The 17,569-nt window shown below is 37.3% G+C and overlaps 1 protein-coding gene across 3 annotated transcripts in view; it reads right to left on the bottom strand.

Annotated features, from left to right (window-relative positions):
* Positions 1–17,569, bottom strand: part of cadps2 (Ca++-dependent secretion activator 2) — a 112,839-nt gene that overhangs the window by 17,197 nt on the left and 78,073 nt on the right. For all 3 annotated transcript variants that reach the window (XM_060887565.1, XM_060887563.1, XM_060887564.1), the window contains exons 13-18: positions 16,868–17,055; positions 7,376–7,477; positions 6,353–6,416; positions 5,701–5,824; positions 5,446–5,549; positions 2,365–2,521 (exon numbers count right to left, since the gene is read on the bottom strand). In XM_060887565.1, coding sequence (XP_060743548.1) covers positions 2,365–2,521; positions 5,446–5,549; positions 5,701–5,824; positions 6,353–6,416; positions 7,376–7,477; positions 16,868–17,055 — 739 coding nt within the window. The remainder of the gene's footprint in view (positions 1–2,364; positions 2,522–5,445; positions 5,550–5,700; positions 5,825–6,352; positions 6,417–7,375; positions 7,478–16,867; positions 17,056–17,569) is intronic.

Below are 17,569 nucleotides of genomic sequence, written 5' to 3'. Positions count from 1 at the left end.
TTTAAATCTAAAGTTTTGAATTGGTTAACATACTTCATAGCCACTGTATAACTCCATTTGAGTAAGTTTATGACTTATTAATCTGAAATGCTAAAAAAAATGAAAGAACGCTGCTATAAGCAGATGCATCTAGTTATTCAGTGGTGGCGCGCTGGATTGGGAATCTGAATTTCCGAGAAGTCAGCTGTAGCTGTTCAGTCCTTAATGCACATATTAGCTTGTTACTTTATGTGTTCTGGTAGCTGAAACTGTTTTTTTTTTTTTTTTCAGGCTAACCTCAAAAGTGCAAGGTCCTATTTTTAAAAAGCATGAAATTGAATGGTGGGGTCACCTCATGCTTTTACTTCCAGGCACTATAGTGCTATTTAAAATAACATGACAGGTCTGCAGTGCTGTTGGTCTGGTTTGCGGAGCTCTATTTGCAAGCAACGGATTAATAAATGCTGCTGTTAAATGTAATCAGAAATGAGCATTTAAAATGCTGCTTTTCCAAAGTTTTCATCCCAGGGGAGAATCAACTAGTAGTGATTGTGTTGCCCCTCCCCCGCTCTGTTTGCCAAATTACTCCTACGCCATTGCTAATAACCAAAACAATTCTTCCCTCTTTACTTCACAACTTCCAAGGATTTCTCATTATATTTCACTCTGTATGAAGAGAAGTGCTGTGACAGATTAAACGACTGAATGTGGAGCAGTGAAAAGTAATCAGACGAGAAAACAATGTGATTCTACTTCAGTCTCATAAAAAACGTCTGCTCAAAAACGACTCAAATACTACAAAAATTCCACTGCTGGGTGTGTCGTTACTTTACTCTGATAAATATGGATATAAAAGTGTATCTGATTATTTACTCACATCAAGTGTATAGCTGGAGCAGAGGGTCAGACTAGAAAAGGAAATAGTTTAGGTAAAGTAGTAATTTTTAAGTTAATGACTGCAAGTGTTCTCAGTTTTCATTAAAAGACAAGCGGACAGACGTACTGTACATATGTGAGAGGCATAACTTTATGTGTGTCTTTACTGTTTAGTATCTTTTGACTAGCTCATCACACAACTGCCTAAGGTTTGTGCACACTAAACAATCTGCAGGGGGTGGTTTTCTACAAACCCTGACCAGACAGGGAAACAATCAGTTGTAGGTTCTATATAGAACAATGTAGTGCCAAATTGTGCCACAAAGCAGCTTAGAACATCAGCCTCTTGGTGTTCTATTGGTGTCCTATTCATTTTGCTTTGTCTCTAAATAATTTTGCAACATGAAACTACACCTTTTTATTTATGGCCAGACATATTAAGGCAATTGATCTTCTCCTCCAATGATACACAAGCTGAATAGATCACCCTAGGCATCTAATTACTACACTGGCAACACGATTTGCAAGATTTGCTTTGCATTGCATTGGTGGAGTAAATTCTTGAAAATGTGGTCTTTGAGGTCTTTATTTGGTCTGACAGCATATTTTAACTCTGAGCTAAGCAGTCCTGCTGTGCTTAAAAAACACTGCAATGGGGACAAAAAAAAAACAAAATAGGAGACAAAGAAAACAAAACACAAACACAAGTAGAAAAATCTGTAAATAAAAAGAGCATTAAGAAATTTTGTGGTTGAATAAGAAGATGAGAGATTGGAGAAAATGAGTTTGGGCCAGATACCGATAGGGATGACATAGACTATATGGCCAAAAGTATGTGTACACCTAACCATCAGACCCATATGTTGGCTTTCTCCAAACTTTCTCACAAAGCAAACGATTGTCTAGGATGGTTGTGTATACTGTAGCATTACAATATCCCTTTACTCGAACTAAGATGCCAAACATGTTCCATCATGACAATACTCCTGTGAACAAAGCAATATCCATAAACATAGTTATACTGTGTGCACCAGGCCATGTCACATGACATCAGCACCTGACCTTGCGAATGCAACTACCCAGAGTCGCTCTGCAAAATCTTGTGCAAAGCCTTCCCAGAAAAGTAGAGGCTTTTATAACAGGAAATGGAGACAAACTCTGTGTTAATGCCCAAAGTTTTGGAATGGACACAGACTGGTGTGATGCATAGGTATCTAGAAAGTAACTGAGCAGAGACTTAGATGAAATAATGTTACATGAGTTGTTGCATGAGTGTTAGAAAATATTATGATATTGTTCAAAAAAATTTGAATTATTGTTCAAATTGTGGTCTTGGTCTGCAATAGAACAAGAAGAGAGAAAAATAGCTAAATAACATTTCATGTATAGATCTTGTAAATGTATTCTCCATTTTATGATACATATGGTGTCAACTGTTGACGAAAGTGTTAACTGCAAAAGAATTGAGAAAAGGGAAGAAAAATAAAGACATAAATTAAGTTCACTTACGATCAGTACGTAAAAAATTGTTCAGCAACTGAAAGAGAGGAAAGCTGTCCCAGGAGTCCTGTGGCTGCACAGCCAGAGCAGCATCCATGTCTACTGTGTAAAGAGACAAGAATGTTTCTGCGTGCTCTGCCATTGCCTCGGGCCACCAGCAGAAAGCCTATGGTGCGCACACACACACACACACACACACACGCACACACACACACACACCATTGAATCATGGGCATTAAAGTGGTATCCACAAATTCATACATTTTTATAAACTCTATCAGCCTTAAAAGTTTTGAATTTAGGGTAACATTTAAAGGCTTCTCTATGAGGGATTTTTGTACAAGAAAAAAATAAAATAAAATAATGACTTTGCATTCTCCTCCAATATGTCCTTGTACATCACTCTGAATGTGATTCCTTCAATGCCCTGTAATGTCCCAGACCATTTATAAAGAAGCAGCTTGCCACCGTACGTTGCTGTTGGCTTGGTGTTTTGGATCAAACATGCAACTCCAAAATATATGAGCTGCCGTATTGCCAAAGATTATTATATACTACTATTTTTGTTTAGACTTTTTTCGGAATATTTTTAAAATATTTCTGATTTGTATAAATGCTGTATAAGTGCATATTATTTAGGAGAGTGTTGTGAGGAATGGAAAAGACTGCGGTGCATCATTTATTGGTTTTGTTTTCTTAACTGTGGTTCCGGCTTCTTTCAGGTCATCCTGCAACTCCTTTTGAGTGACAACTGGCTACTATCAGCACCAATAGTCTGAGTTCATGTTGTTCCCTTAACATTTGCATTTTATTAAACATATCACTGCTTATACTTAAAAATACATATTTCTTTCATCTTCACAGTACAGGCAGATTAACACAGAAACACAATACACACAAAAGAATAAATGACAAATTCACATGTAACAACTGTGCACAACAATTATGTTCAAGGTTTGACTGAATTCAACAGAAATACACAAAACAAAGAAAGTTGATGTTACCAAACACAAGCACAGCAGATGACAAACAGAATAATAAAAGACCTTGATAGGAAATAATATGGAGCCTCAAAAGCTGAGGTACATACAGTGGGAGTAAGAGAGTCTAAAACACTGAGTCAGAAACCAGCAAAAAAACACAACTGAGCCCTCACTGTGCTGGGCATCATCCAAGAAGCTTCAAATGGCACCCAGAACCTGCTCTGAACATGTTCTGACCTTTCCTGCCAAACAAATTTAGAACCTCTTAGTGTTTTGCCAGTATTACTTACACAGAAGGCCAGTTTTCATTGCTGTAGCTTTTTCTTCTACAACAGTTCTTTGATATACATGCTGTATTCTAGGTGGATTAAAAAAAAAAAACTTCACTAATGTTCCTTTAGCACTCTCAGGTTTATTGCGCTTTCAAGTTATTCTTCAGTGAGATGAATAGACAACGGTTTAGTAGTTGTTAGTTGTAATAGGTCTCAATAACAGTGTTCTAAATATTCATTCTTTGTGCACGCTCAATAATAGTATTTAAAAGAAAAACAATTTTATTATATCAAATGTCTTTTTCGGATTGACTGCAAAGGATCACGGTGTCTCCTCTCAGCAAAGCGAAGGAAAGTGAAGACATGCTATTCTTCTCTTCTATAGTAACTGACAAGAGTTTTATTGTGAGGCTGTGTGTCCTGCATTGAAAGTCCTTCGGGTTCATTCTTACACATTTAGAAGCTGGCTGTTGCCCTTTTAATAGAGAGTGTAAAAGAAGGCCTGTCCATTTTGTCCCTCCTTACAGGACGGGCAAGAACACCCTGTCCATATCTGCCGACTTCAATCAAAAAGAAGTAGCACAATAGGAAAAGTCAAATGGAAAAAAAAAATGTGTGATGAGAAGAGAAGAATGTTCTAAGATCTATTGAAAAATTCTATTGTGCGTGTATATCTTTGTGCTTCCCTGAGTGTGTATCAGGGCTGTATGGGAGCAAACACTAATTCTAGTGACATTCTGTATCTGGCCTTGAAGATGCTTATCTTCGAGTCCTTCAGAAGCAGCCTTTTTTTAATGGCACAGTGCCACCCGACCCCATTTATGACTCCTTTAAATCCCTTATCTAAAACACCACCACCAGCATTTAAATGCTGTTCCTACGAACGTTAAAAAAAAGAATATATCAAGAAGTCTGCTTGACTGAGCAGCTTTATCTTTCATCCACGTCTATATGGGGGTCAGGCTGCTTTCTGATAATCTCTGTATGAATTCTCTTATTAGGAATTTCAGAGGTATGAATATTATTTTTAAAGATGTGCTTCAAACATGTTCATTTTTCTGTGCGGCAAAACTGAAGGTTCCTTAGCAAACCAAAATTAAGGTCAATTCTGAACACAAAATGTATAGAAAATAGTAGAAAACCATATCAGTACCATACCATAAAAGAGAAGTATTGAACTGACATTAATATTTACTATAACACAGAACTAAAATGAGTGTTCACTTACCTCTTGTCCCTTAAGCATGTACAAAAACAGAGGAAAAGACAGCAGGAACAAGAAAATTAAATTATTCTTAGCAGCATCATGTCAATGTTTCCTTAGCAACAGCAAGTGGCACATTCATCTTATTAGGTGCCAACACTTTAGCATTATCATCATCTACACACGTGACAGCTGTTTGTGGCTGGAGCCCTAAAAATAACTCTGCACCTCAGGAACAGATGTCTACTGCATGCATTTAGTCAAATAAAAAGTCTCTGCCAACAAAGCCTCAACACCTAAGATTGAAATAAAAAAAAGAAAAAGAAAAAACAACTTGTACATATTTTGTTGTTATTTGCTAAACGGACATATGTGCTGTGGGCGTTATTTACATCTACTGCTGCTGTGAGCTGGTACTAGTTGTTTAACGAACTATACTGTACGCTGTTAGCCATCATGGTTACATGAAGGGGAAATGGACAGTGAGAAGGTAAACGATGACAAATCGACAATAAACAAGGATTTGCCATTCCTTGCATCCGTTTTCCTTCAGCTTTCTGTCATTGTGATGTTCATGAGAAGCATCTGTACAGTATTAATTCTCCGTGGTTGTGAATCGGTGTGCTCTAACCTCTGAATGATGTTCATCGTTCTGCTGGAGCACCTCCATACATAGCTCCCCTAACCGTATCATGTCTTCTAGCCTCTTCTCTGGTGGAACCTGAGGGCAGCTGGCTGAATATGGACACAAAAATAACTAAAATAAGAATTTACTGAAATCACCTTTCAGGCTTTACTGTAAACATCAGCATATATATATATATATATATATATATATAGAAAAGAGAGAGAGAGAGAGAGAGAGAGAGAGAGATTAACTTTCAACCTTCAAACTGGGCATAATCAGTCAGTTGGGTGTAGTTAATAAGTGCAGCCTTTTCCAAACATTTCTGAACGACCTTCGTCATCTCCTCAGTAGGGACAGGTGTGGTGATGTCTTTCATAAGAACCTTCAAGCAAGAGGTTACACACACAACAAAAAATGTGTAAGAGGAAAAACAGAGCCAGCAAAGTAAGTACAATGTTAAGACATGATTCAGAAATGCTTCTGCATAACGCTGAACTACATAATGAAATAGAAATTCCAGATTTATACATAAAGCTGGATTAAAAAAAAAATAATTCATACTTAAGACAGTTTGGAATTTAATCTTGCTATGACTGAAACTGTTATAAATGTACTCCCTGTGGCAATGCAGTGACATTTATATGGGACTGGTAAAGATCACCTCTGTAAAGATCACACTTAAATTGTGACTTAGTTTGTGCTCTCTGTTTTAAGCATGCTCACAATATATTCACTGTTTCCCACACACAGGTTATCTGTGCTCTCTAAAATACCCCATCTCTCCCTGTATCATTTCAACCACAACTCCCCAGTCACCCCACCATGGTCCTCCTTGAGGTTTACTGCTTACCTGTGGGAAACGCTGCCAAACACACTGAGTGAACATAAAGCTGCATATGTAAGTGCTTACCCGCTCTAGTAGTGACAGTGTGGCTTTTAGAGCCCCCTCTGGGCGTCCAAAGGGGAAACAGTACCTACAAACAGTAGACAAAGAATAGTCCCAATAAACTCAACTATAAAGTATATTAACTTTAAGAGCAAGCAACTTTATGCTTAAATGCATGCCATAATAATCATGACTGTGACCGTGTACTAAAATACTATTTGTCTAAGATTAAGAGAAACTAATTTCCCTGAATTGAAGTGGAAAAAAGCAGAACAGGTGTCAGAGCATGAATAGAGAAAACACTGAAAAAAGGCCAGTGGTCCTTATGAATGCCGCAGGCCACAGGTGTGAGTGAAAAGCCCTCCGTGAAGAGGCATGTTGTTATCCTATTTGAGACATGAAACAAAGGAGGCACACTTAACAAGTGACTCACAGCTTTAATAAGTTTGGGCTGATGGCTCTATGTCTGCCCTACATTTGCATAATCCCTGAAGTTGTTTTCTAGCTATTGTCTAGCTATTGTTCAGCTCATTTTGTGTTCTTCCAGCCTAATTTATAAGCTTCATTATTGGTGTTCTCAGCTCTCTACAGGAGGGAGCAGCAGGAATCCACATTGAAACACCATATTAGACACCGTGTTAGAGACCAATAAAAAAAATCTTAATTTAACTCTTTGGATTTTATGTCTTATATTTTGTGGCAAAATTTTTTTTGGGGTAGGGAGGTGTTCCGGGCATGTCCAACCGGGAGGAGGCCCCGGGGAAGACCTAGGACACGCTGGAGGGACTATGTTTCTCGGCTGGCCTGGGAACGCCTCGGTATTCCCCCGGAAGAGCTGGAGGAAGTGTCTGGGAAGAGGGAAGTCTGGGCGTCCCTGCTTAGACTGCTGCCCCCGTGACCCGGCACGGATAAGCGGTAGAAAATGGATGGATGGATATTTTGTGGTCTAACAGAAAACTGTATCATATCAAATGTATAGTAGTATCATAGTTCTCGTGGGTTTTTTTTAAAATTTTTTTTAAATATTTTTTTTATAGCAGTCCTCACCTGAAATGTGTAATCTGGGTCTCTAGCAGAGACAGTAGCCTGACCCTTATCTCTTCAAACTCCTCCTGTTCCTCCTCTGTGATGGTACCCATTCCATCAGGCCTAAACAAATAAAAGCAATCCATATTTAATCATTTTAAATTAAAAAATTTTAAACAAGTGTAAAAAATGTATCAGGTGTGAATACATATGCAAAAAGTGCTGAATGTTTATTTTGATTTAAGAAACTCCCACAAAGTATGCTGCAGCATTGCAATTTTCCCTTCACTGGAACTAAGAGGCCCATGAAGACATGGTTCACCAAAGCTGATGTGTAAGAACGTGAATGGCCTGCACAAAGCCTTTAATTTAACATCAATGAAACCTTTAGGATGAACAGAACGGTTGTCTGTGATTCAGGCCTCCTCGCCCAAAATCACTGCTCATCCTCACTAATGTTCCATTGGCTGAATGAACAAATCCCCAAATCTAATGGAAGCCTTCCCAGAAGAGTGGAAGTTATTATCACAGGGAAGACACTAAATCTGATACTGGCTGTTCAAAAAGATGTTCTTCTCTCTACAGATGTAATGGTCTGGTGTCTACAAACTTGTGTTTATACAGTATACTGTAGTGTACAGTATGTACTGTATATTCACGTAAATTCAACCTTAATCTCCTCTTAAATTTGTTATTCCTTTGCACACTACATGAGAGTTTACTCACTCAGAATCATTAAATGTGTAAAAATAAATTGCAAAATTAATTATTTACTTGGTGTGCTTATAATTGTGTTCTTATTTATTAAATGAAAATCAAAAACTGCATAACTCCCTGAGCCACATTTCAAAGTTAGGCCCAGATTCCAATTACAAATTTGTGTAATTTTTGGAAAAAACAAAAAAGAAAAACGGAAAACAAATTCCACTTCCACTACGTCAACATAGCTATTATCCCGCTTTTTAATACTCCTTATTCAACTAAAAATACTTGAAACATTTTTGAGTAAATGCGACACTGCAGATACCTAAACTAATTAATAGCAGTCAGACTGTAATAGTCAGAGAAAGCTTGAAGTGCTCACAATACAAATAGTGTAAAAAAATAAACAAATAAAATATAATTGAATTAATTAATTAAACAAATTCAATTTGTTGTACAATGTTGTACAATACGATATGTCAGCATTTGCAATAGTAAATTACAGTAAAACAGACATAATGTTATGACTTATTTTAACCATATAAATACTATTATAATAGACAAATAATTGTCATTTTTAAAAGAAAAGCGATGGCTACAAAAAACCCCAATTTATCATATTTCTTATCATTTACATAAATGGCAGAAAACTATAGGAACACATTGGGTGTAATGTAATCAGCATTAAAACAAGAAATGTGTACAAAATGTGCTTATTTAATAGCGTCTGTCTTTCTTTGCAACAAATGACAGATTACATAAGCACAAAGTTAACAGGTCAAGTAGCTGCAACTCATTAACCGTAATCCAAAAGTAAACTACAGATTTTACACTTGAACTACAACGATCTATTGCAAGGCTTTGCCTCTGACTGCCCAAAGCATCCCCGCTTTCTTTGTAAATGGCAGCGCTCCGTACTAAAAACCAAGCTCTCTCTTTACGTTGCTGTTTTAAGTGCAACTTGTAAACTGGTCTGTACTCCAAATCCCTCTCTATTAAATGAAATCCCTTTTCTTCTTCTTGACAAGAGCCAGCTAATCCGACAAGAGCACAATAAAGGGTCTAAAGGGTTGTGCTGGATTTTTGTGAGTGTGCATGGGTGTGTGCATATATGTGTGTGTGAGAGAGAGAGAGAGACCAACTTTGTCCTGATCTTGTTCTTGAAGAGACATTTCGTAAGAAAAGACAGAAGGGGTGTATTTAAATCCTTCTCACCCCCTCTGCCACTCCCCACACCATTTCTCCTGCCTTTCTCTCCCTCAGTTTCTGCTCATTATTTCCACGGTAGGCCTCATAATTGAACAGCTGCTAACAAGAGGCCTGGGAATTGAACTACAAGCGCCAGGGTGAATTGCTCTGTTCTGTTGCTGTTCCTCTCTTTGTGAGAGTGCTACTTAGTCAAAGGATCAAGCTGTGCTTCTGGTCATCACTAAACCATGATGAAGTATTCACTACACACGGTAACCTTTCATCAAATCCTTCATTCGCCTCACAAAGACACTGAAAATCTAGATGGCAGCCCAGGAAAAGCATAAAATCCTAAAACTATTTTAGCAATACAGGTATTCAGCATAAATGTCATTTCGTGTAACAGCAGAGAAAGCAAATTAAAAAGTGGACTTTTTCTAACGTTGAGTCTCAGCCAGTGCTGCATCATGTTTGGCTTGTTGGGAGTGGGGCTTTGAGAGGCAAACTTATTGTCCATGTCTAATGAAGCAAATGTGTGTGAGACGAGCTAAACGCTGACCTGGTGCTCAGCTACTCAATGAGGGTGAATCAGTTTAATCAGCCCCCAGAATGTACTGCCATATCAACATGCTTGTTTAGTTGGTTATGAGACTAAAAGCATCATTTATCATTTAAGTATCGTAAGCGTTCATGCTATCTTTAACTTCGTGTCCAATAAGTTCATTGATTCCTATTGAAAATATGCAAACAAATATATAAAGTCCTCAGGGAAACTTGAATTTTGTCAATACACTGCAAAAAATGGCATCTTAGCAAGTGATAATACATAAAATCTAATCATATGATTACAAATCGTCGCTGTCAGGCTCTCAGAATCCTCGTATCTCCAAAACTCTATTTTTGTTATTTTTCAGGAATTTAAAAAACGCTGTGCCTTATCTGCAGTGCACAGGGTTTAGTCCGCGTTGCAGTGGATTGTCTTGCGCTAAATTCCTGTCCTTAGACGAGCAACAGAACTAGCGGGGGTCAAGATTTTTTTTCTTTGAGCCCAGTGTTTTGAAGGAGAAAAGGAGTTATTAAGGAGAAATATGCCGCGAAACTCTCCCGCGGAGTGAGGAAGAGGTGGACAGTTGAAGTGTCCAATGGAGTTATGAGATTTGCGCTCAAGCTATTTTCAAGACTTTAGATTGGTTAATAACTTGTAAAAATAACAGACCCACATGGGGACTGACCAATAGCATTGATATGTGAAAAAATATGAAATTGACCAAAATTGGACATACGAGGTTTCCGCCCGACAGCGACGAAATTATATATAAATACTATATGATTACGATAAACCAAATATAAGACTATTACACACATTTCAAGGCAATTTGAATTAAGTTGGCAGATTATTTTGCTTCTTTATTTATGTTAATGATTAAAGTGAGCAAAATTATCTGCCAATAGAACAAGAAAATTTAAAGCTTAAAAATAGTATAATAGTATAACCCTCAACTGCCCAGTTGTATTAAAAAAAAGAGAAAGAGTTAAAAATAAAAAAAAAGGAAGTCGCTCTGGATAAGGACGTCTGCCATATGTTAAAAATGTAAATCTTTCATTTGGTTTCTTAAAATCCTTTACTGGGAAAAATTAGATCATTCTGACTATATTTAAGATATTTTAACTTGCAAAGATGTCATCATTTTGCAGTGTATAAAAGAACTGATACTTCAACTCTAAGTAACCAAGTAACCAACAATCATGCTTCGTATTATCAGGTCTATAAGTTTGAAACACAGTCAGTTTACCTCAATAGGTCTAAAAACTTTGCTAGCGAAGTGAGATTTCATTACACATTAAATGTCATGCTTTGATTTAGTTAGTGGATTGCTATGAATAATAACAACTCTGACATCAGCCTAATCAGTTCAGTCTGTATTCAGACACTGGCTGTCAAAATGTCCATTCGCTCCTGAGTCATGGTTAGAATAGAATCTTTAAATATAGTTTTTAGTATTTTAACACAAAGCGCTTTAACACATACTGTACATGTAAAAGAGAAATATATTTCAGAAAAGTTCATTTAATTCAGAACTATAAAGAAAGTGGCGTAGGTGAACACACACACACACACACACACACACACACACACACACACACACACATATATATATATACTTTTACATATATATACTAAAAGTAAATACATGCCATATCATATTACATAAAACTACACTCCTTAAGAAAAATGCATAGAAGTATCTTGGTATTTTGGTATTTGAGTGTGAAACACTCATGTTTACAGTGTGAGTGGGCTGGAGGTGAAGGTGGGAAGAGCGGGTGCACAAGCAAAACTGACATCTATGCATCATAGACAGGTCTGTAAGGCGAGGGGATTAAGAGTGACATGTGAGAAGAAGGACGGCTCGCGATTATCGTCTTGCCTGTCGCTCTCGGATATCTGACATGTCAGCATCGGTCCTCTGATTTTGATCCTGCACACTAACACCTCAACATCTGTATGAACTCTACTCTGTGCCAAGCCTCGCTGAGTCAAGTGTGTTTCTGTCAGCATCAAGCAGACATCAACCCAGTAAGTGTGCCACGAACAAGTCATTCCTGATGTGACTGTCAGTCAATAACAAAGCTTCAGTGCAGGTAGAATCGGTGTGTTTGTGCTGTCAGGATGCTAAAACATTTAGGTGTGATACACATAAGCTCACTGGAATGTCTAATACTCTTCTGTTACCTCCATAAGGTTCTAATTTACATGTGATTTAACCACTGAATTTCACGTTCCTTTTGTTCTGTATTAATGTTTAAATGTCAGTCACAACCACAAATACTCATTATATGCTTTTAACCCTAATAAAAAAAAAATAAAATGGCATTATCACAGACTCAGAGGATGGATCTACTTGCTAAGAAAATCACCAACTGCATTCCTGTTCTAGTTACAAAGGGAATAATACCATGAATACCATCCACACATATGTAAAATAGAATTGCTATGATACCACCGTCAGTCATGGTATATTATTGGACCTCTTCTTCTTTCAGCTTTTCCTGTTAGGGGTCACCACAGCAAATTATCTGTTTCCAACTAACTCTATCCTCGGCATCCTCTACTCTCACATCAATTACCTTCATGTCCACATTTAACACATCCATATATCTCCTCTTTGGCCTTCCTCTTGACCTCTTACCTGCAGTTCCATCTCCAACATCCTTCTACCAATATAACCATCTCCCTCCTCTATACATGTCCAAACCATCTCAATTTATTCTCTCTGACCTTGTCAACAAAACAGCCAACCTGAGCCGTCCCTCTGATCTGCTCGTTCCTAATGCTGTAAATCCTCACCATTCCCAAAAAAATGACCTCAACATCCTCATCTCTGCTACCTTCATCTCTGCGTCATGTCTTTTCCTTGCTCATAACACTCCTGACACTTTACTCCACCCATCCAACCTGCCTTTTCGCCTCCACCTTTTTTCCACGTATGATTGAACCGCTTAATTATTCCAAAAATACTGATTAAGAGAAATGGTAATGCCATTCTCAAATACATTTTTGAATTATATTAGGTTTACATGGTGAGGAGGGATAACATATAATACTGTAATATATCTAGTGTTTTAGTCCTTTCTGAATCAGTCATATGTAATTCTTTACAGATTGTAAATTATTTTACCTGTAAACCTGAATAGACATCCTGGAATAGATTCTGTAGGAAACGAGGATTTGCATTTTATCATCATTGACATACTCGGACTAATGCATGGGTTAATTCGTCTCGTATGACAATAATAAATGTTCTTTGATTTCTTTAGTTGGCCATCAATCGTTTATTGGTTTTGGCTTGGGGATGGAAGGCAGGTGCAGTCATGTGAGCTTTTGATATTAACTAGCTAATTGTCTTAATGTCATAACAGAAAGCATGATAGTGGAAGGCAAAACTGTGGTGGGTTTTTCAAGGACTTTTCAAGGACTTAGGACAGATTTCATTTCGACTCGCATTGTTGTGGCTTTTGTTTGATTGCACTCTAATAACAATCCTCCTGAAATGCTTAGACTAGTGCTTAGCTATGTTTTCCTGTTTTTTTATTAAAAACACACACACACACACACACATATACACGTATATATATATACACACACACACACACACACATATACATACACACACACACACACAAACACACACACACACACAAATATACAAATATACATATATACACACACACAGTAAAGTTAGTTTCATATTAAGACATTCTTGAATTTCCGAATGGCACACAAAACTATTCAAAGATGTGATTTGAATATGACACCAGAAGGAGAAGCAAATTTCTGGGAGTTACGGGCCATGGCAAAAGTGCAGCAAAAACAGTAAAATGTGAAGAAAACAAAGTGATTAGCTGAAAAGAAAGAAAGAATTAGAGCATATAATTAGGACAGGAGATCAAAGCTACTACAGCTGTAAGCAAGCAAAATACAACAGCAGGAATATTTAGCCTCATATATTCAATTATAAGTGTTTATATAATTGTTACTGAAAGGAAAATAGAAAGAAAGTTTACTTATATATAATAAATATATGAGCGTGGCTGAGTAGATGCTATAATATGTTTAAGAATGGGATTAGCAGGCGATTCCTGATATTATAGTTGTTATTGTTCTGTAGCAGTGCAATTTTAGATTCATGTCATGGTGACTGTACAGTGCTTTAACAATAATATGGGTTTTTTAGGTAGGTGCTTATAAAAAAGGGTTAAAAATCCCATTGAATTATCACTTAAAATAAGACTCCCATCTCTTTGTTTTATACTCAGATCATTTATCCTGTGCAAATCGATCATAATTAACACTGCTGTCCTTCTGCAATAGTACTCATAAGAATTACAGTATGTCCAGAGATATTGTATTTTGTTTTCTTTAGACACGCCTGTGCAAAAATTCTGTAATAAATACTTCCAATTTTTTTCCAGCACCAGCTTGGGTTTTTATAAATGGTCCTTAAATACAAACTATTCTGTCAAATTCATATTTTCACACAAAGATATCTAACTGGGAAGATTTCAAACCATAATCAATAAAACAAAATTTTAAATAAAGACAAATAAATAAAGATATAAATCCTTCACGAACCTAAGGAATAATAAGCTCAGACGAAATAAGCTAGAGACAAAAAGAACATTTAAAAATCCCTGACAGCGATAGGAATTAGTATAAAAAGCCTTTTTTAACGTTATTTTTCACCTCTAGCACAACCACACTGGACTGCATAGTTCTGGCAAGACATTAATTATTCAAATGAATCAGCAAACTGACAAAAAGCCACTGCTGTCAGTTTTCATTTGTACCTAGCAATTAGTCTGAGAGGCTAATCATAACCACTCTTAATTGTCTAAATTGATGATCAGAGAGTGGTAGCACATACACGCGTATTTAGAGTCGATCACCTGAAATAAGTCAACTGTAGGCAGAAAGGAAATAGCTTTAAAGAGGACAGTTAACAAGCTAAACACAAAGAACTTAAGCTAACAAGTGGACAAGGAGCATTGCTCTTAGCCTCAGGCTCTGTTCATTTTCTTCATTCTCACCTCACTGTTTTTTAGGTCCACAGAATAACTGATATCTTCTTGTTAACATAATATATGAAACCATTAATCCCCCACAAAAAAAGTGTGAAAAAGTTGAAATGAATGCAGAATTTTAAAGTAAATTGTTAACTAATGAAATGAACCATGAGGTTGGTATGTAATTTGCTAAACAGTTAGATAATTGAGAGCTGTTAATTTAGCGAGCAGGTAAGATAACGTGTTTAATAATGTACTAATGCCATGGTTTTTAGTCTCATCTGAATCCATCACATCAGTGAACTAAATAAACATATGAAATGAGCAGTAGTTATAACCCCAGGGAACAACCAGGAGTAACTACAGTGTACTTGAATCATTATTTTTTATGTACGGAATTTTAACAGAAATACGCAACATACACTTTCGTTCCTTCATTAGCCATGTAAGCAAAATATCTAAATATCTAAACTTTTTTGTTTAGTTTTTAAAGGTTAGTAGGCTTTAATATACAAAATAGCAACTATCTCAGTTCTATCGATGACAATAAGTAGATATATTCATTTTAAAATCTCTTTATTTTTCTTTGATACGAAATCAGTTCATTGAGTCGATTTTGAAATTAAGCATGGAAATATAAAAAAAAAGCGTGTTGTGTAAGTATTGAATTCAGTTGGATACTATGAGCTACTTTAGTACAAACTCAATTTACTATGTCTTTTTTAAAGAAATATGAAAGCAAGCTTCAGAAAAACAAATCTCAAGGCTATTATGAAATTTCCAAAGGCTGTTTTGTAAACCAAAATATAACTGGATTCTGGGCAAAATATCACTGGATTTAGAGCAGCATACAGGAGAAAGGAAGGATTTCTGCTATATTTTATTTTGTATTCCTGCAAAATTATTTGCAAAAGACAGAAAGGAATGATGAATGCGCTACAGTCTGATTTCACTACAAGTTTAAATAGGAACCATTCTCAGAAGAGAGAAGTTTTTTATTTTTTATTTTACTTTTATTCTGTACAACTATGTTGGACAAGACAGGAACCTAATTAAAAAAAGCTTCTTCACTATTGTCTATTTGAATTAAAGGGAATTAGATATATTAAAAATAGGTTTTACAATAGCTTATTTCAAAATATAATTGATATATTTCATGGACTAACAGCTTTTCATATCGTACAGTGATTTATTTTACAAAGCGTCCTGAAAGCCGAATATTATCATGAGCCGTATAAGAGGTAAGTGACGGTACATTGTGATTAGGAGTAGGAGTGAGGTGTAGGGGTGAGGTGTAGGAGTGAGGTGTATCAGTGAGGTGTATCAGTGAGGTGTATCAGTGAGGTGTAGGAGTGAGGTGTAGGAGTGAGTTGTAGGAGTGAGGTGTAGGAATGAGGTGTATCAGTGAGGTGTAGGAGTGAGGTGTGTCAGTGAGGTGTATCAGTGAGGTGTAGGAGTGAGTTGTAGGAGTGAGGTGTAGGAATGAGGTGTATCAGTGAGGTGTAGGAGTGAGGTGTAGGAGTGAGGTGTATCAGTGAGGTGTAGGAGTGAGGTGTAGGAGTGAGTTGTAGGAGTGAGGTGTATCAGTGAGGTGTAGGAGTGAGGTGTATCAGTGAGGTGTAGGAGTGAGTTGTAGGAGTGAGGTGTAGGAGTGAGGTGTATCAGTGAGGTGTAGGAGTGAGGTGTATCAGTGAGGTGTATCAGTGAGGTGTAGGAGTGAGGTGTATCAGTGAGGTGTAGGAGTGAGGTGTAGGAGTGAGGTGTATCAGTGAGGTGTATCAGTGAGGTGTAGGAGTGAGGTGTATCAGTGAGGTGTAGGAGTGAGGTGTAGGAGTGAGGTGTAGGAGTGAGGTGTATCAGTGAGGTGTAGGATTGAGGTGTATCAGTGAGGTGTAGGATTGAGGTGTATCAGTGAGGTGTAGGAGTGAGGTGTATCAGTGAGGTGTAGGAGTGAGGTGTAGGAGTGAGGTGTAGGAGTGAGGTGTATCAGTGAGGTGTAGGAGTGAGGTGTATCAGTGAGGTGTAGGATTGAGGTGTATCAGTGAGGTGTGCTGGTACCTGTTCCCATGGATGTGAGAGGCGCAGAAGGCGTAGCTGTAATGGAGGAGGGTGGGGTCCACTAGAGCATTGTTCTCTGAGAAATCCATCAGGTCCTTCAGGTAACAGAGGTGACGCTGGCAGCCTCTCACACCATAACGAGCACAGTACTCATCCAAAACAAACACCTGGCCTGGGCTGAACCATCCCTACACATCCAGAAGAAATAAATCTCATTAAAGATTTCTCATATCTCATGTGAACTATTCTACAAATTCTACTTACAGTACACATACTAAGTAATTGTTCGCTTTGTATGATCACGCAAATATAAATATAAAACGGATAAAGAGTCTGACTGGGTTTCTCTACATCACTGCTTGTTCACTGGCTTTTACTTCAGGATTTAGACCCGTTTACAGTCCAACAGGAAACAGCTTGGTCTTGGACTGTGTTGAAATCCTATTCCTCAGGAACTGACCTTCTGAGATACAGAAAATTGAATCTGCATCATTTTTACAGTCCACTTATTTTTCAAACCCATCGCTAAACACAGCTTACAATGAAGAAAAAAAACACCCTATCTATTTCCAACATTTTAACTAACAAGTGAGACCAAGGTTAAGCGCAAACAATTCATTCATAGGCAGAAAAGTCAACATAATGCGGGCGGGTGAAGCACGCTGAGAGGTTCCTGTTGCATTCATTAGCTCATTCATCCTT

This window comes from Tachysurus vachellii, chromosome 14, assembly GCF_030014155.1.
Source record: "Tachysurus vachellii isolate PV-2020 chromosome 14, HZAU_Pvac_v1, whole genome shotgun sequence".
In the NCBI taxonomy this organism is placed as follows: Eukaryota; Metazoa; Chordata; class Actinopteri; order Siluriformes; family Bagridae; genus Tachysurus; species Tachysurus vachellii.
The sequence above is the reverse complement of the archived record's forward strand: the minus strand, read 5'-3'. Positions and strand labels throughout refer to the sequence as shown.